Below are 19,690 nucleotides of genomic sequence, written 5' to 3'. Positions count from 1 at the left end.
CACAAATTCTTTTTTGCGCTTTTTAAAAACATGAATAAAGTACTCAATAATATAAAATAAACACTTAATAATACAAATAACAACCACGTCCCATGCTGGAAAAAGTCAGTTTACATGATTTTAATGCAGTTGGGCTTTGAGGAGGTATCAATGTAGAGAAATTTAGAGATGTGGGACACAATTGAACTTATATCCCTATTGTTTTTCATAATCATGGAGGCCAAAATCAAAACCAAATTTTGATTTATTGCACAATTTTGGTTAATCGTATGACTGAACTTGTAGTGAATTGACTTTGTGCACATGTAGTTTACTAAGGGTTAGTGGAGCATTTTTTAATTTTGAAGTCTGTTAAATTATTGGTACAGTAGGAACATTTCAGTAAGTGGTGGATATTGGTGGAGACACGTCCCCTCCGTCCATAACAATTTTACGCCCTTGATGAGATGACTGTTAGAGCCATGAGACCACTTTTTGGGAGCGCAGTCGCTCAAGACTATTCTGTGAGGTAATAGTACCGAACCACTTAGATGACAAACATTGGCTGTAGGATTTAAGCCAAAACAGCATTTCAGATATTGCGAAACGTGCATAAATATAGGTGGATGGAAGCATATCTAGTGTTTTTCTGGAGTGGTTTAGTGAGCATCTATTCATATACATACACCTGCTACTTTATTAGGTACATCTAACTAGGTGCACCTTTAATGCTTCGTGTCATAGATTTAACAAGATGCTGGAAATAATCCTAAGAGATTTTGGTCCATATTGACATGATAGCATCATGCAGTTGCTGCAGATTTGTCAGCTGCACAGCCATGGTGTGAATCTCTCGTTCCACCACATTCCAAAGGTGCTTTATTGAATTGAGTTCTGATGACTGTGGAAGCCATTTGAGCACAGTGAAATCATTGTCATGTTCAATAAACCAGTTTGAGATGATTCGTACTTTATAACATGGCACGTTATCCTGACGGAAGTAGCCATCAGAAGATGGGTACACTGTGGTCATAAGTGGATGGACATGGTCAGCAACAATACTCAGGTAGGCTGTGGTGTAAACACAATGCTCAATTAGTCCTAATGGGCCAAAAGTGTGCCAAGAAAATATCCCCCACACCATTACACCAGCACCACCAGCCTGAACCATTGATACAAGGCAGGATGTATCGATGCTTATGTTGTTGATGCCAAATTCTGACCCTACCATCCGAATGTCACAGCAAAAATTGAGACTCAACCTGGCAACATTTTTCCAATCTTCTTTTGTTCAGTTTTGGTGAGCCTGTGTGAATTGTAGATTTAGTTTCTTGTTCTTAGATGGCAAGAGTGGCACCTAATGTGATCTTCTGCTGCTGTAGCCCATCCGCCTCAAGGTTGGACATGTTGTGTGTTCAGAGATGCTCTTCTGCATACTTCGGTTGTAAAGAGTGGTTTCTTTCTATCAGCTGGAGTCTGGCCATTCTCCTCTGACATCAAGCATCAACACCATTTGTACCCACAGACCTGCCACTCACTGGATATTTTCTTTTTTTTTGGACCATTTTCTGTAAACCCTACAGATGGTTGTGCTTGAAAATCCCTGTCTATCAGCAGTTTCTGAAATACTCAGACCAGCCCATCTGGCACCAACAACCATGCCATGTTCAAAGTCACTTAAATCACATTTCTTGCCCATTCTGATGCTGGGTTTGAACTGCAGCAGATCGTCTTGACCATATCTACATGCCTAAATGCATTGAGTTTCTGCCATGTAAATAGCTGGTTTAGAAATTTGTAATAACAAGCAGTACCTAATGAGTTGGTCGGTGAGTTTATGTCCAATATGGATATTTTTGACATGATCACAAAAGTAACCACATAACAACACGCTATGTATTCTGAAGACTTCAGCAGAACATAAGACAGAAGTAGTTTTAGTTGTTATGGATCTAATTTACACACCATGGCAAATATAAATAATAGCTAATTGTTTTGGTTTTAGTTACACTCAGTTCAATTGCTTTGCAATCCTTTGTATTTTCACAAAAGATTTCCCCCACAAAGCAGCTTTTCTGAATCCCTGGCGGGCGTGCAGGGAAAATCCTCACTATGGAGTCAGATCTGTAGCTGAGCCAATGATATTGTTTGTCTGTTTGTTTGTTGCACTCTCCCTCTAGGAGATGTATAATGTTGGCTTGCTGCAGTTCACGGTGTCACCTAAAGGCGGCCTGTCCACTGTGGCTTTCGTTGGACTGAGGATTTAGACTGCATTAGTGCAGGTCTGAATCGGAGCAGGTGGTGGAGAGTCAGGGATTGAGAAGAAGAAAATAAAAGAGTGAGGGAGGGAGGGAGGAGTTTGTGTTGCAAACATACATGTATGTACAGATAAGACAAGAGTGGGAAGAAGTGGAGGACACAAAAACGGATAAGATTGCAGAAACGCATACGAGTACAAATCAAGAGATGGAGTTGTGTGAGATATTAGAAGAAAAACGACGTCTAGACTGCCGTGGTAATCTGGGACACGAGCCGTGCTAAACAGGTCACTGCAAACTTACACAAACATATGGACAAAATGGGGGCCAGTCGTCCATTGCCCAGTGCGCCTAAAGGTAAGTACAGTAACAGCTAACCTAGACTAAAGCATGAAGAAAGACGAGAGACTAAATTTAAAATAATGTACATTGTTGTTTTTTTTCTCAGATTCGTTAAGTGCTGCAATTGAGGCCATAAGTGTGAGCACAGAACTTGTCGAGGACGAGCTGAAGCCATATTTGGATGCAGTGTTGAATGTTGCCATAGAAAGAAGTGAGTATCAGTATAGTTTTATATCAAATATTTGTTTATATAAAGTTTTTTTTTTAGATTTAGATGGGGTGTCAAATATTTGTGACTGAATGTGAGGTATTGGTATAAATCTAAAATGCTTAAGAAGTGAGTCCATGCCATTACTTGTTTATGAAAAACTAGGCCATTTTGTGACATTTGATAATGTTATGCAATGGTTTCTTTAAAAGATAGTAGTTGGGTTACCATGAGCTTGTTTGAACTAGTTAGATGCAGAATGTGGCAGCACGGTGTGTGAGTTCTGAAAGCTACTTAGTGCATATTGCAATTACACTTTGGCTTTAGTCATCACTCAGGCTACTATCGTAAGTTATTATGCATCTCTATGAACTGCTCAACTGTGATTGGTCAGTTGCAACACTTAACAGGCAAATGTTTTTGCATAATAACTGTTTTGTTAAAAGCGATGCTCTTTTCGTGTCTCTCCTACCACTCTACATTCACTTTCTGCCCATATTTTCATATCATTTAAACCTTAATCAATGCTAAAAACCAGGATAATGTACATCTTGATTATGCACCGAGATGATTCACGACCTTGTCAGGTTTATTTTGTGATAATGACCAGCTTACGCTGCATTATCCCTTACATTTCACAAATGGTCTGGGCACAAGTGACAAACCATAATTAATACTTCAACAAGGATGACTATTTGAAGCATACGCAACGCCTGTGAATTTGAATACAGAGACGCTCTAATCCGCATTTGTCTCTATGAGAGGCACTGAGTGACAGGAACGATTAGCAAGACTACTCACTTGTACACAAGCAACTAGATAGTTTTGAGTGTTATGCACTATAACAGTACAATTCAATTGAATGGTTTTATTCATCAATGATGTTTTAAAGCAGTGGTGCTCAAACTTTTTCTTATGAAGGGCCAAAATCCAAGTTTGATTGAGAGCTGTGGTGAATAAAGTAAATATAGCAAGCTGTATTACATTAAAGTTGCCATGGGTAATTTCCTCATTTATTTCGTAAAATTTATAAATACATAGAAATGATTAAAGCTGCAAGCATTTTCTTGGCTACTGCATGGAGGACGCCATAGTGACCAGCGTCTTCCGGTAGAATGTTTAGAACTTCCATTTACAGCAATAACAACCGGTAATTTCCGATCCGAAAATGGGTTCCAATAGCGTTTTGAATGGATTATGGAGTGTTTTTGTGACACAACTCTGAAGGCGTGTGTTAAAGCTGTTATACTCTGTCAGATCTGTGGTTTAAGTGCGAGAGAAAAACAGTATCGTAAGCCATGTTTCTTTTCATTCTGCTTTATCATGTGCCCCAAAAAAGATACTAAAAATAAACAAAACAATATGATGTTTTTTGACTGCTTTCTTTAATAAATATAGAACACAATACTTTTACTTTTACTTTCAGTACTTGAGTAATAAATTTTAAAATAAACTACTTGCAATACTTAAGTACAAAAAATGTTGAATACCTTAGTACGTCCACTTAAGAATGGTGCTTTAAGAGCATTTCAACTTCTACTCAAGTCACTTTTTGATAGAGCACTTGTACTTTTACTTATGTCTGCGTCTCTAGAACTTTATACACCTCTGGTTAACACACAGACAAAAAATGTAATAATTAAACTATTATATCAAGAGATTGTAAGAATGTATATTAGTAGTGTAATATAAATTATTTAATATACTGTTTGATTGACAGCAGATATCTTTTGAAAAAGCTGCCCAGAAAGGTCAAATCTACCAAATGTTATGTAGATCAAGTGTATTTGTGAAAAGTTGTGTAAAAATCAGCATGTTTTTTTTTTTGCAGTTTTTTTTTTATTTTACTGTGAAAAGCAGACAGCAGCTATAAATGTTCTTGTGCTGCCATCTAGCAGCTAAAATGGTAATTGAACCACTAAAATATGCATAAAGGCACACTGAAACTACTGTTTTGAGACCTTCTCTACGGTTATAGCACCACCTATTGTGCGATCTCTACAAAAATTCGCACACTTGTTTACAATCATGTCACAGGAGTACAACAAGTTTTTTGAGGTTTTGATTTTTCTTTTCATGTTGATTGGCATGCAGATCCATAATGCACACTCCTTTCGTAAACGAGCCTGTTACAGCTATCCAAAGTGCAAAGTAAAACATTTTTTTTCAGTAATTATTGATCTACTCAGTCAAGTGATTCTTACAACACTGGTTTTGTGGCAATTGACCAAAGCAACAGGGACTAGTTAGCAAAAATATATTTAGCATATATTGAAGAATCCTAAATGAACAGTTTGAGTGACAGCAGTGATTTTAGTGTCAACTGTTCAGTATGAGCAGCCCTATCATACGATATGCAGAATAAGTGGCTTTGTGAAAAAGTGTAAATGAAGTATATTTACTGCATTTTTAGTCATTTAGCATGTTTTAAGTCTTTTTTCAGCTGTTACAGTACCATTGTCTAAATATACCAAGTAAATATTGTCCAATCTCCACAAAATTGTCTGATTGCCCGATCTATTGTCCGATCTCTATGAAATTTTGCATGCTTGTTTACAGTCATATGTCAAATATGCACACCAGATTTTGTCAAGTTTTGCGTTTTCCTTTTGTATTAACAGACTTGTAAATGAGCCTGTTACAGCTATTAAAAGTAAAAAGTTCAACTTCTTTCAATAATTATTGATCTACTCAGTCCAGAGATTATTACAACTTTGGTTTTGTGTGGACTATCTGACCAAATTTTATGTCTCTATGCCTTACGGTTTGGTTTGCCTGTTCTGCATTATGGCTGAATAATAATAACAATAATAATTAAAATCCTAACAAAGACAATAGGGTTTCAGAACTACATACTTGAACCCTTAATTACTTAAACCGCATTTACTAATGTGTTCTAATTTAAAAAAAAAAAAAGGAATATTATTTTAACTAGCTTATTACAATAAAACCTTTTTTTTTAATCCAAGCAATGAAGTTCAATGCCAAATACACTAGTCATACTGAACCTGCCTTTGCCTTGATTTGCATGCTGATGTCTTCTGCTTTGTCCCCTATTCGTTGTGTATTTTTTTTATCTGATTAATTTACAACATTTAATTGAAACATTTAATTTCAGTTTGTAGCCCAACAATAAAACAAACTAAAGGTTACATTAAAATAGAAATGAGAATCTCTGTTAAAGGCATTCTCCAACTCATCCCAATCATTTAACCCTCTGACGGGCCAAATCAAAGGATACCATGGCAGCTTTGTTTGGGCATCTCTGCTTTAAAGGAATACTTCACCCAAAAATGTTTATTTACTCACTATTTACTTTCCCTCAAGTTGTACCAAACCTTTCTAAGCTTCTTTCTTCTGTTAAATGCTAAAGAAGATATTTTGAAGAAAGCTGAAAACACTGTAGCCATTGACTTCCATAGTATTTGTTTTTCCTTTATGGAAGTCGATGCGTAACAGGTTTTTAGACTTTTCTCAAAATATCAATCTGTGTTAAATCAGGGTATCTGCAGGGTTTCCTTAAATTTTAGGCCTTAAAAAGTCTTAAATTACTGAAATATTGTGCTGTAGGTCTTAAATCTTTTTTAACGGGTCTTAATTTTCCTTTTTCCATGTATAGCTACCCAATCTGGCCATTAACACGTATACAATCACCAACAATCCCAATCTCAATAAAAGGTTTTATCTAAAAATAGCATTTAATTATTTTCTTACAGTAACATTTGTTTAAAAGTTCTCCATTTATTTATGACTACTGACCTGACCTATATTTTAATTATTACGTTGTTATTATTGTATTATTAAATGTACTAATGTACTAAAGTATAATCCTTTTTTGATAGGGCAAGTGAAAATTTTTTTCAACTGAGATATTCGAAAATAAATCCTTAGCATTTAGCACTGTACAAGTCTAAAATTTCCCTGATATTGTTCTTAAAAATGTCTTACAAAGCCTTTGAAGTTTGTAAAATCTGCAGAAACCCTGTCAATGGAAGAAAGAAAGGAAGACAAACATGTTTGGAATAAGTAAAGGCTGAGTAAATAATGACAGAATTGTCAGTTTTGTGTCAATTATTCCTTAAACTGATTAAAAAGGAACGTAGATGTGGAAAAAAGGGAGTAAAAGCACTAAATATGACTGAAAACTGGACAATGGCTGCTGAAAATGCAACTTTGCCATCACAAAAAACAAACTACATTTCATATATATTAAAATATAGCCAACACTTTACAATAAGGTTATTAGTTAATGCATTTACTAACATTAACTAATCATGAACAACACATGTACAGCATTTATTAATCATAATTGAACATTTACTAATGTATTATTAACATCCAAGTCCATGCTTGTTAACATTAGTTAATGCACCATGACTTAACATGAACTAACAATGACCTACTGTATTTTCATTAACTAACGTTAAAAATGCAGTAGTAAATGTATTGTTCATTGTTTGTTCATGTTAGTAAATGCATTAATTAACATTAACTAATAAACCTTATTGTAAAGTGTGACCAAAATATAGAATGGTAGTTTATCTTATAATGATATGTATTGTTTTTGTCTGTCCTAGAAAACGGTATTTCTGAGCAAGTGGTGGAAAGTGGGATTCTCCCAGTTCTGGCTCAGATTTTAAGAAGAAAGAGCACACTCACCACTCACACAGCAAGACTGGTCGCTGAACTGGCCAGAGATGGTAAAAACAAATGTTTTATCAATGATTATAACGTATGCATTGAGTGGTGTAGCCTTATAGTTAACGTAACCAAACCTCAAGGGTGGTGCATTTATAAGAACCTACTATTAGCAACACTTCGCTCTCAGGTTGTTGGTAGGATTGAATGTAATGGCAGCTTTTGTTAAGCTTTTTGTCAATTAAACCATACGTTTATAGAGACTATATTGATTATTCTATAATTCCATCTGTCTTTAGCTCCTGTGAGAGATCAGTGCTTTGACACTGGCATTGTGTCTGCCCTTGTGACTTTACTGCTAAGCCAAGACCAGGACCTCCTTCTTCATGTTAGCCAGGCCATCGCCAGGATCTGCTATGACAGCAGTGAGTGGACCTGAACCATTGCCCATTTCTTCTAACCACAGGTCTTAAAAGAGATCTGATGTAAATATAAAAGACAGGAGCTCAAAGACATGCTTGTATGTAAGAGATATCAGTTTCAAGCCAGTGATTAAGGATTTAGATGGTAAATAATTGAGTAGATACTGCTACTATTACCCCTAGTTGATCTGAATTCATCTGTATGAGAAGTGATTTTAAGATTTCAGCTTCAGAGCAGACTTCCTAACCACAAACCTCCAAGGGGGATATTTCAAATGAGACAAATCAAGTATTAAAATAAGCTAAAACTACAACAAAAAATGTACTGAATTCTTATCTGTTTATAATTAGGCCAAGCTGTAAAATATAATATATTCGGTACTGCAGAAATTGAAAGGCAGATAATGTTGAGGATAATGAGGAGCCTTGAAGTCAAAAAGGGTTGAGATTAACTGCTTTAGAAAGACTCGTATCTAAGATAATGCAGTCCAGATGAGCATTTTGTTACTTGTATTTGTTTTTCATTTATTGGAACAGTTTGCTTTATCTAGAGAGATGAGATATAGAGTGAAAAAGGGCTGCCTCTGAATACTGGCCGGGAATAATTAATGTCACAAACTGTAAAATATTTAATGGCAGAATTCTGAGTAAAATAACCTCAGATCTTTTACTGCAGCTTCTGTTTTTAGAGAATACTAAGAGAAATTATGATTAGGTTTTTAAAGGGATACTAGCATTGTTTTCTCCTGTCATTTCCAAATCAATTTTTGAGATTTTGAGTCATGTCTTTGTTTTTCATTCAAGTCAAGCTCTTATGAAAACTACCCCTGGTTATTGTTGTTAAACCATGATAACCACAATTAAACCATGGTTTTGCTACTCTAGCCATTTAACTGTGCCATTTCTAGTAATAATGTGGTTAAACAACTGGGCTAACACTTTATTTTGATGGTCCATTTGAGTACTAGTAGACTGTCTGCTTAATATCTGTTGATCCTGCTCCTTCAACAGACATTTAACTGACAGTAAGAAACTTTGCACATGTACATGTCAACTTACACTAACCATAACCCTAACTTAACAGTCTACTTATAATCTAATTAGGTGGTATGTAGATGCAATGCGACCTAAATTAAACCACTAGACCATCAAAATAAAGTGTGACCACAAATGGCAATGAATATGCCAAAAAACATGGTTACTAGATTTTTACTATAATAAAACCCTGGTTAATTTTCAGAAGCGAAGAGATTCCCATGTTGATTGGTTCCCAAAATTAGCTATTTTGTGTTTTGCAGAAGAACAAAATGTATACTGGTTTGGAGTTCTGGGATGATAACAGAATTTATTCTTGGTTTGAGTATCCCTTTAAGATCATGATCATTCATTTGATTGTTAGGAGTCTAAGATGAAGTATGAGCCCCATTTATGATTGATATTAAAATGCATTTTTTCAGTCCGATCCCAAGTGGGCTTTGCTAAATACATGAGCAAACAAGGTCTAAACTGTTTTGTCAACCATATACTGTAGTTAAAAATACTTTGCTTTGACATATGATTGAAAAATACCACTTACTCTCCACTTTCAGGCTCGAAATGTTCATTCATACATTGCTGCCTTGTACCAAAATGCTTAAATTATAATCAGACATGTGGATTGGATCCTTTTTGGAGTTAACTTAATGCCTTAAATTAGTAAACACTAATGCATCTCAGCAGACCACTTGTGATCTAAGAACTGTAAACACATTTTGACACACAAGGCTTTAGCTAGCTAAGGCACCCATCAGTAGAGTTTAGAAATCTGCATTTTGACTCTGCAATTTTGGATGTAAGAGTAATTATTGTCTTGCCAGACTTGCAGCAGGAGCGCTTCCTGAGGCTTGGAGCTGTCCCACGACTGGTGTCGGTTCTTCTCCAACACAGTAACAATGAAGCACTGCGGAGCTCTTGCCTTCTGGCCTTATGCAACCTGGCCGACATGGGCGAAGAGGATGGCTCTATGCTCTCCTGGGAGGAAGGGGCTCATTTCGGAGAGGGAGAGCATGTGTTTCGCGGCACCTCGCGGTATTCTTTCGGCTTCTCTTCGGCAGTGACTGTGGTCAGGCTGAAACAGTGGACCAACGGTCAATACTCTGTGGCAGTGGAAGTGCTTCAAAGATGCTCCACAATGCTGTGGGGCGCAAACAACGGCCACCAGAATGGACACCGCTTATCAAACTTTTCCAATCTAAGCAGTTGCCCAAAATTGTATAAAGTTATCAAATGTTCGGTGAAGAACATCCCGAGAAACAGGAATCTGAGGGCAGCAGTGCTTCATACCCTCCTGTGAAGCTTAATTGTCTTGGACTAATGCTATTAATGAATGTTTGAGGTGGCCTAAGCGGGTGATCTGGTGTAAACCACGTCCCGACATTTAAGGAGCTCATTTCAGCCATTTATGTCAGAAAATGGATCTGAAAGACATACAGTATAACTGCTATCGCTGAGGATACCGATCAAAATACAGGTCACAAGACATGTTGTGTTCAGGCAGTTTGAGACTTAGAGATCTGTGCTGGCTGTGCACAGAACACGAGAACAGGTGGACGCCGAGCTGCAATCTGCTAGCCTTTCTGAACTCTCTGATTAGTCCATAAGAGGCCTTACAGTAGTGGATTATCCAGACCCAATGTTCAGGGTCAGAGCAGCTACACTCACCCAGGTCACAATATGCAACTGTGTTGCAAAATGCACCAAGGGAAATGGATTTACAGATGTCAGTTTTGACTTACTGTATGTTTACAGTCTTCGGGTATAGGTGAAGGCAGATTAGCAAATGAATCAGTGGTACTAACCAGTATAACTGGGTTTCAAATTGGATGAGCACAGCAAATAATAAAGTCCATTCATAACCATATAGAAAACCTCTGCTCAAGTGGCCTATACCCATATTTTACGCAAGTAGGCCCAGTGATTTCACACTATACAGGGTTCCAACAGACATGGAAACAAGTGGACTTGAAGTTACTAGATTTCCCTGTTCAAATGTTTAGGGTTGTTCATATTAAAAAATAGTTCTAATATACAGTTGAAGTCAAAATTGTTAGCCCTCCTGTACATTTCTTTCCCAAATGATGTTTAACAGAGCAAGGAAATTTTCACAGTATTTCTTTTAAATTTTGTTATGTGAAGAAAGTCTTATATGTTTTATTTTGGCTAGAGTAAAAGCAGTTTTAAATTTTTTTTAAACTATTTTAAGGTCATTATTATGGACTCCCTCAAGTGATTTTTTAAAAATGTTTACAGAACAGATCACTGTTACACAATGACTTGCCTAATTACCCTAACTTGCCTAATTAGCCTAATTAAGTCTTTAAATGTCACTTAATCAGAGAACTAGTATCTTTTAAAAAATGCAGTAAAGTATTACGTACTGTCACAGTGCTTCCCATAGATTTGAAACATACTTGAGGTGGTGTCCGGATTGAAACACACCATTAACCCACATCACATAAATAGTTAACTATATGTGACAATCAAAACATAATTAAATTTTTAACAATAACTGTATTTATTATGACAATGTTCTACACTGTTTATTTTCAATGGGTTAAAGTAAAAAAGACATCAATTGTTTCTTTCTCTAATGCTATACAGGAGCCATGTGCACCCACTGACAGGGAAAATCTGCTATTCTTTCTTTCAAGTTCAAAGCAAACTTGATATGTATGTAAAATAGCCTATGTAATATAGACTAATGTCATCATCAAATTAATAAAATATATAGCAAATGAGAAATAAATGACAGAAAAAGGAATAAAAACAGACAATATCTCTAAAAATGATCTTAATTATAAGATTAAAATGTGTAGATTTAAATAAGGCAAATGCGTTGAATAACCATTACTAATGGTGTAGGTATATTTTGCAGCCAGTTTAGACCAGTCATTTTGTCCTCTTTGAGTAAATAGCAATGTTATTCTGAGTGGTTTATATTAAAGAATCCGTTATTGAATGTTTCGCACGCTGACAGCTGCAAAGCCAAGCAAAAGTAAGCTTTAATGCAAAAATGCATACAATTAATAAACAACTTAAGAAACATGACTTAGGAGAACGACTTAGAAAGCAAAAGCCATTTTGGGCTTTTTAGGTAACCCGGCCGAACAAATTTTTAAGTGCCAAAAAGGCACACTTCTAGGTCTGCAGTGCGGGAGTGCTGACAGTTCACGTGCGCACAGAACAAAATGGGTAAACGAAAGAGAATTTTCCAATACATAATCGCGAATGTTTGGTTATATTAGGCAGATAGAAAATATTAGGCAGATACAAAATAGTGTAGAAGGATAATAATAACAGTATAGATGTCACTAAATATACTTGGACAGCCGTTAATACACCTGGGCGGCCCACCAATGTAAAGTCTGTGTTGTAAGTACTGCTGTCATCATGGCAAAGATAAAAGAAATCAGTTATTAGAAATTGATCATTAAAACTATTATGTTAAAAAATGTGTTGAAAAATTATTTTCTCTGTTAAACAGATATGGGGGGGAAATATACAGGCTGGGCTAATAATTCTGACTTCAACTGTATGTACAGCAAGGCTGCAAATATTGGTTAAAAAAAGCAACAATTTAAAATAATCTTATGAATTATTTGTGCTGAAAAACAGCCTTTATATGAAATCTTTTTGTAAAATTGATAATATATTTGTCACTTGTTCAATTTAGTGTGATCTTGCTATACAATTGAATTCCTCAATATAAAACAAACTGACCTCAAACATTTGAATATTACTGTATGTCCAGTTTTTTAATGAGTCTATTCTCGTTTCAATGAATCAATAAACACCAGTTCACAAATTGGAGCGAATTATTCAATAGCAGTCTTTGTGACTCTAAATATGACAAAAGGATTGGGAAATGGATGGATAATGGCAAATCAGTCTGAATTCAAATGTTATTTTAAGCAAAATCCTTATCCAATTACCACAAACAACGATAACAGAAGTGGAAATTCATTGGTCAGAAAGGATGGGAACCCTGTTGTACAAGTGGACTGTATTTTTACCTTCATTATCAACTGTTATGAGGGGATTTTAAAGAGCAAACTGGTATTACAAGTTAACCTCATTTGCAAATGTATGCTTTCAATAAACCTCTGCTTTTAACTTTCTTTTATTCCAATTGGTTTTCTAACATCAGCCTTGACTTAAAGCTTAAAGACGAGAAAACACTACCATTGCTTTCAAAGAGGGTGTTTGGCGTTGGGTTTGACGGATGTTGTTCATTGAGGGCCCTGCACTGTGTCAGCGGATCCCAGCGGGTGCCATTGCCTGACCAGCTCCTGTGGTTTGCTGACCATGTCGTTCCAGTGTTCAAGCTCTCTGCCCCTCGCATACATGAACGGCCCAATGACCACAATCGCCAACAACACTGCAAGTAAAGACAAACCAGAGAGACACTGAGTACACATACACAGGTGACACGTTTTAATGGTGCCTAATTAAGATTACTGGTAAACAAAACAGCATTTTGAACTACACATTACAATATTTGTCATATTATTGTATGTTAACACGAATAAAAAAACATTTATTGAAAATAATGATGAACAAAATGAACAATTTATTTATCAGTGTCCTTAAAAAGCCAATATTAAAATTATGATCTTAATTTTACATTATTATAAACATGCCTAATGCCAACAGGACATAAAATAAACATGCTGTACAAGTAGGTTTATTTTAACATCATTTATGATACATGTTATTGATTGTGTACATTTGAGTTCATATTTTGAATTAGCTTATAAATACAGTATATTTGATTTTCATATATAAAGTTATATTTTTATATATTTGAAATATTGTTAACATTAAAATTATATATTTTTCTTTTTAATGCATTTTATTTTTATACATTTTATTTCATTTAGTGCAGTAAAAGTTCTTAAAGTCCTTAAACCATATTAACATTAGAGATGTAGCTTTGGAAACTAACTGAATTAGTTTTTGTCATGTAAATTCTACATTTTATTTATTTTTACTTAACAAAAGTAAATAAAACTTTCATAAATGTTTTAATTATTAATAATAAACCTAGTAATATTTTAACCCCATGATATAATATAATATAATATAATATAGTATAATATAATATAATATAATATAATATAATATAATATAATAAAACATGAGCAATATCACAGAAGTAGCAGTGCAATGTGATTTTATATCAGCACTGGTGGGAGGTGTGCGTGCGGTGATACCTTTTTGTCCCACCAGTGATGATATACAGCCATATCGCACTGCTTTTAGTGTGATATTGCATTTATACAAAAGTTAAAAGACATAATCGAGTATGTATTTTTTTTTTAAATCATACAGGAGCCTAAAAGCCCTTTTTTGAGAGGAACTACTTTCTACCGCCATTCACATCTGCAGCTGACATCAGAACAGCAGAAACTGTTGCTACTTCACAAATGTCACCTTAGAACTAGTATTTGAATGATTCTAAGGCGTAATGTCTAAGTGATGACAAAACTAATTTTGCTGACATTTTAAGATTATAAGGCTGAACGGCGTGAAATGCCATCAGTCTACGGAGATTTCTCAATTTTCTCAGGAGATCACAATAATTAACCTCGAAAAAGCCAAAGCAACACAAACACTGCCAAATTACTGATGTGTTTGCGATAAGGAAAAACGCTAAACACATGCGGGCATTTCTTCTTTCTTTCTTTTTACTAGTCTGCAGTAAAGAAAACAGAAGACTCATTAGAAACAAGCAGATGGCCAACTAAAAAACTCATGGTTATACAAAGAGTCGCTAATACAAAATACATAAATTCCTGATATGCGAGTCCCATCTCACACCTAATACACGACTATTATATGGTATAAATACAGCACAAAATCATACAAAGAAGAGAGATCGACTTAGAATGTCATTTACGTGTTTAATATTGATTTGATCAGCTGTATTTAGTTTTTCTCCTCTAATGGCTTATTACATGGTCCTGTTGCCATCTTGTGGATGGACAACATCAACTGTCTTTGCTCTGCTCAGTATGACAGCAGGCTGATAGATGCCGACGTGCTGTATCTCCTAAATTATAAAATATTTAAAATAGTCACTATTCTTATAAATGAACTGCATAGCTGCAATCTGAACAACTGCATTCTCGCCTAAAAAGCCTCATAGGTACATTATGTTGCCTAACAGCAGCAATATTTGTCAAACTTATTGAGTTTGTTCATCTGCTGTCACTCTATGTGGGCGGAGTAATACACAAGGGTGAGGAGGCTGTACGAATGCTGGTATTAAGGGAATATCTCATGGCTATGAGCCAATCAGATTCCAGAACCAGACAGAACTGTTATTTAAATAAATAAATATAATTATACAGAAATAGTAAAACTGAAAAATAAAGTGCAACTTAAATAATACTTTTTTTTTGCATTATATGAAGTCTGCATGAACACTAGCAGGACAGTGTTGGCCTGTGCTGATGGAAATAACTGTTTGATAGTTACCGGGCTTCTCAGTGCTGGGCTGCTGGATCTGTAGGCTCAGACATGCTGTGTCCAGCTGCATGGGCAGGAGTCTGAAGGTAAGCTTCTCATTAAACGATGGGCTGTTTCCTTTGGCCACAGTGGTCCATTTATTCCTCACCACCTGAGTGTGTATCTTTAGACACACCTTGGCACATACAGCTGGAACCAGGGTTAAATGGAAGTTTAAAGGACACAAAGAGTTTTGGTTACCGAATAGTTTTTTTATTGCGCTCTTTTATTGCATTGTTTTTTATGTTTTCTCACCTGCTTCACTGCAACACTGCAATCCTCGTGCACGCAGAACCACCACAGTGAGGCGGTGTAGGGACTGATTGTAGTTCAATGATACTTGGATGTCACCATTTTTTGACAGGGGCTGTAACAGTACACAAAAGCACACAATAGCTCCTTTCACACTGTAATACCAGTCAAATTCCATAAAATTTACCAGAATGACTACCTGTATATTTTTTTTATTCTCTTTATAATTAAATTACTGTATATTCTGGAAAAGTATGTACGTGGGAAACATGACTACAAAGCAAAAGTCCAGCAATTTACTGGTAATAGCAGACCACTGCTCATTCCAGAAATTTGCCAGATTGAATTTACCAGTATTTTTTTTAAAAAGGGCCTGTTCACACCAGAGACTGTAAAATATATGTACATAGTGACGTCACCCATAGGTTTTTGAAGAGCACAAATTAAGCCACAAGTAGGCATGGCCAACCATCTTCATATTGTTCGCACGTCATCGCACCAACTGGGGGTTACCAAAAAAGGGCAAAGAGGCGGATGGTGAGCTTAGCTATAGACGCCTGCTAGCATTTTGCTTAGACAAGCTTTTCTTTGGGAGGAACACTTAATATTTCATTACCTGAGACTCGTTTGTGTTTTGAACACATGCTTGGTTGTACACTATATCAATAAAGTGTTTAGTCTTTTAAAAACACTGTTGAAAAACTTTGAACCACTAAACATTGTTCTTATGAAATTTTTCTAAAGGAGGAAAGCACAAATTACTTTCAAACACTTCAGATATATTCTGTGTTAGTAAATGCAAGGCTGATTATGAAAACCAGGCATAACACTGTATGACAATGTTTCAGATGACTGTTCTATAGCCTACAGCTAATCAATCGGTCAGATTCTGGAGTGCTTTACAGGTCTAAAGAAAAATATAAAAGATAAATGATCTTAAATAAAACAAATACAGATATTGTATATAAGTATATAATTTCACCCACCTCGGAAATGGAGTCCACTTGAATGGTTTGTGAGCACAGTAAAGTGCACACACCGCATGCCATATAATCTGATAGTTGTAGGAAATAATTCCAAAAGGCAATTGACTGTGTAAAGCCACATAAAACAAAACAAAAATATGATGTATATGTTCAGCGGCTAATCAGCCGGAATCAGCTGAGGTGACATGACGGTGACCAAGCTGTCCACGCCCTTAATTATGCAGACTTAATATAACTTAATAAAACGAAACGGATGAGTTATTACAAAAATTCACCCCCTCATAGTTGTCATGAAGAGTAATATTAGCTATATGCACCAAAACCATCTTTTGTAGCAGGCTGTAAACATGTTTTATTCGCTGTAAAATTGGCCAATTTAGCATTGCAGTCAGTGAATATCTAGAGTTTATGGAGCCAGCCCCTAAAGGCCAGTTGAGGAATTGCAGTTTCAGTTACTTTCATGTTGGTTTCACAAGGGAGAGCGTGAGGCTGAAGCTTGGTTCACACATAATCTCTATACAGAAAATTTCCGGAAACGCCTGTATGTGTGAAAGGGGCTATGTACTGTAGTTTGTTCAGAACAGCATTGTTTTGTCCAAAATGTCCAAAAATCAGATTAAATAGTATCTCAAAACCTAAATAGTTTTTTTTCTTTTGTGAAAAGCATGAGCCCTGGTTTTTTAAAACCACGGGAAAGTTGAATTTGTCATTGCTGAATGGCAGTGAGCACTAGTAGTGTGTGAAATTTCCACTATGTTATTTAATAGGGGACTATTCAAGGAGAAAGCCATTTGTAAAGGTGTCCTTGCCATGGTGGACTCTCATTCATTCCCACTATGCTTGGTGATAACAAGCATACAACCAGTACATGCGTGACATTTAGAGCATATTTACAATGCACTGTGAAAGTCATGCACTAAATGAATTTCTGCATGTGACCACAAGATGGCATCCATAGAGGAATCCTATCATTTTTTTTTTTTATTCTTCATTGTTCAGTATTTACATGTACAATAATGCTTTAATTTGCTGCAAATTACTAATTGTCTGGATACAGTCACTCATTTTTATTCACCCTTTTAAGTAAACTAATGTAGGGAATAGAGAATGAACTTTCATGAAGATTGTCTTTTAGTGGAAGTCAATTCATGCCATAGACAGTTTCTGTATTTTGTGATTCACAAGCTTTTCCTTTTATTTACGATTGTGAATTGCATTATGGGATGTTGATCTTTGCTCTGTCGACTTTTGATATTGAAAATTCCACTCTACAGTTTAACAAAGTGACTTTTCTTGAGATTTGAGTGGTTAGAAATAATATAAGAAATAATATAAAGAAAATAATAACAGGAAATGTACTGGCAGATTATTACAAGGTTTTTGTGCCATAATATACAATGCCAACCCAGACAATATATCACTTAAACTATTAAAAATGTTAATAAAACTCACCTTTTCTCACTTTTCAAGCGTAAAAGTTGTTCGAAAAAGATCAAGCTTCTATAATGCAATTCAAAAGCATAAATAAATTGAAGAAAATAAATAAATAAATAAAAACATGAATTACAAAATATGGAAAACAGTGTATAGTTTGATGAACAAAATTACCATCCAATCATGTTCCATATCGACCAACCTGTAGTTAATGAAGGCAAGAAAAACACAGGCCATTTTCACAGAATATCAGTAGCAAGCAACATAAATTTGGTACATTTGTGATGATATGGCCATGTTAAAAGCATTACAGCAACTATAGCTCTGGTTGAAGTGCAGCATGTAAAGCTTTCTTTGTGTTCCCCCGATTGAAAAGTCATACATTTTTGGAAAGACTTTGGGTGAGTATGCTATCGAAACAATCAATGTTTGAGTGAATTATATATTCAATATTAAAGTATCATACTTGATCGCTTTCATTGTCCAGATCTCTCCACTGCACTTTGCCTGCCGCCTCCTTCAGCTCAGAACATATGAGGGGAATCAAGATTTGGCCCATTAGATGGTGTTTCTTCTGATGGTCCACAGTGAACAAGCTCATATTCAGAGAGCACTGGTCAACACAGCTGTTGGATACCTGTTACAAAGCACAGGAGTCAGGTTTTCCATTTTTCTATGTTTGGGTTCAAGATTTTTATTTTATTTAGTATTTTGAAGGAAATGTATGTTATAATTCAGCAACCATCGATTTAATTGACTATTTGTAATATTAAAAAAATTCTATTTTTTAAATGAATGCTGTTCTTTTTAAACTATTCTTTGAAGGTTATAAAAATTTATATTTAGAGCAGCAAACAAATTCATGTAATATTTACAGTTGAAGTCAGAATTATTAGCCCACCTTTTTTTTTTTTTTTTCAATTTCTGTTTAACGGAGGGAGATTTTTTCAACACATTTCTAAACATAATAGTTTTAATAACCCATTTCTAATAACTGATTTATTTTATTTTTACAATGATGACAGTAAATGATATTTGACTAGATATTTTTCAAGACACTTCTATACAGCTTAAAGCGACATTTAAAGGCTTAACTAGATTAATTAGAGTAACTAGGCAGGTTAGGGTAATTAGGCAAGTTATTGTATAACTATGGTTTGTTCTGTAGACTATCTAAAAAAAATTGTTAAAAGGGGCTAATAATTTTGTCCTTAAATGGTGTTTAAAAACATTAACAACTGCTTTTATTTTAGCCTAAATAAAACAAATAAGATATTCCCCAGAAGAAAAAATATTATTAGACATACTGTAAAAATGTCCTTGCTTTGTTAAACGTAATTTAGAAAATATAAAGAAAAATCTAAGGGGCTAATAATTCAGACTTCAACTGTATATATTGGTGGGGTTGGGGTGACAGGTTGGGCAGGCCAGATTCAAGATTGACCGTTAGGCCACTGGGAAATGTTCCGGTGCTTCTTGTATAACAAATGGTTTTAGTTGACATGGAAAATCATGGTTATTCCACCAAATATTGATTCTGAACTCTCTTTAATTTAAAACATTGATCAATCTAAAATGTATGTAAAGTTTTTTTTTTTTTTTTAATTGAATTAGAATTTAGAT

General features: G+C 35.2%; 2 protein-coding genes across 18 annotated transcripts in view; one reads left to right on the top strand and one right to left on the bottom strand.

The window, feature by feature from the left end:
* syt15 (synaptotagmin XV) overlaps positions 1 to 19,690 on the bottom strand; it is an 80,980-nt gene that overhangs the window by 11,158 nt on the left and 50,132 nt on the right. For 6 of the 13 annotated variants that reach the window (XM_087276813.1, XM_087276817.1, XM_087276819.1 and 3 more), the window contains 4 exons: positions 18,534 to 18,704; positions 15,651 to 15,762; positions 15,366 to 15,545; positions 12,990 to 13,263 (listed from right to left, as the gene is read on the bottom strand). In XM_087276813.1, the coding sequence (XP_087132939.1) occupies positions 13,115 to 13,263; positions 15,366 to 15,545; positions 15,651 to 15,762; positions 18,534 to 18,704 (612 nt within the window). In that variant the 3' untranslated portion in view covers positions 12,990 to 13,114. Of the gene's footprint in view, positions 1 to 9,172; positions 9,955 to 12,989; positions 13,264 to 15,365; positions 15,546 to 15,650; positions 15,763 to 18,533; positions 18,705 to 19,690 lie in introns of those variants that run through there. The other 7 variants (XM_087276821.1, XM_087276815.1, XM_087276812.1 and 4 more) reach the window with 2 other exon arrangements.
* Positions 869 to 13,003, top strand: si:dkey-21e13.3. 5 transcript variants are annotated; one of them, XR_015503222.1, is made up of 6 exons: positions 869 to 2,594; positions 2,686 to 2,790; positions 7,365 to 7,487; positions 7,725 to 7,850; positions 9,704 to 10,903; positions 12,391 to 13,003. XR_015503222.1 is itself a non-coding variant. In NM_001328017.1 (5 exons), the coding sequence occupies exons 1-5, from the start codon at positions 2,549 to 2,551 to the stop codon at positions 10,177 to 10,179; spliced, it is 876 nt and encodes a 291-aa protein (NP_001314946.1). In that variant the 5' UTR covers positions 2,234 to 2,548; the 3' UTR covers positions 10,180 to 10,979. The 5 variants fall into 5 exon arrangements, 2 of the variants coding, with proteins under 2 accessions (XP_087130640.1, NP_001314946.1); XR_015503224.1 differs by having other exon boundaries at positions 7,725 to 9,044; positions 9,088 to 13,003; NM_001328017.1 differs by lacking the exon at positions 12,391 to 13,003 and having other exon boundaries at positions 2,234 to 2,594; positions 9,704 to 10,979.

This window comes from Danio rerio, chromosome 12 (genome assembly GCF_052040795.2).
Source record: "Danio rerio strain M-AB ecotype USA chromosome 12, GRCz13ab, whole genome shotgun sequence".
Taxonomy (NCBI): Eukaryota; Metazoa; Chordata; class Actinopteri; order Cypriniformes; family Danionidae; genus Danio; species Danio rerio.
The sequence above is the reverse complement of the archived record's forward strand: the minus strand, read 5'-3'. Positions and strand labels throughout refer to the sequence as shown.

What these genes read in the sequence shown, in the direction of transcription:
- si:dkey-21e13.3 (NM_001328017.1), top strand. Translation starts at nt 2,549, where the DNA reads ATGGACAAAATGGGGGCCAGTCGTCCATTGCCCAGTGCGCCTAAAG. An exon ending in ATTGCCCAGTGCGCCTAAAG is followed by an intron (nt 2,595 to 2,685) that starts GTAAGTACAGTA and finishes TTTTTTTCTCAG; the next exon opens with ATTCGTTAAGTGCTGCAATT. An exon ending in CGCTGAACTGGCCAGAGATG is followed by an intron (nt 7,488 to 7,724) that starts GTAAAAACAAAT and finishes ATCTGTCTTTAG; the next exon opens with CTCCTGTGAGAGATCAGTGC.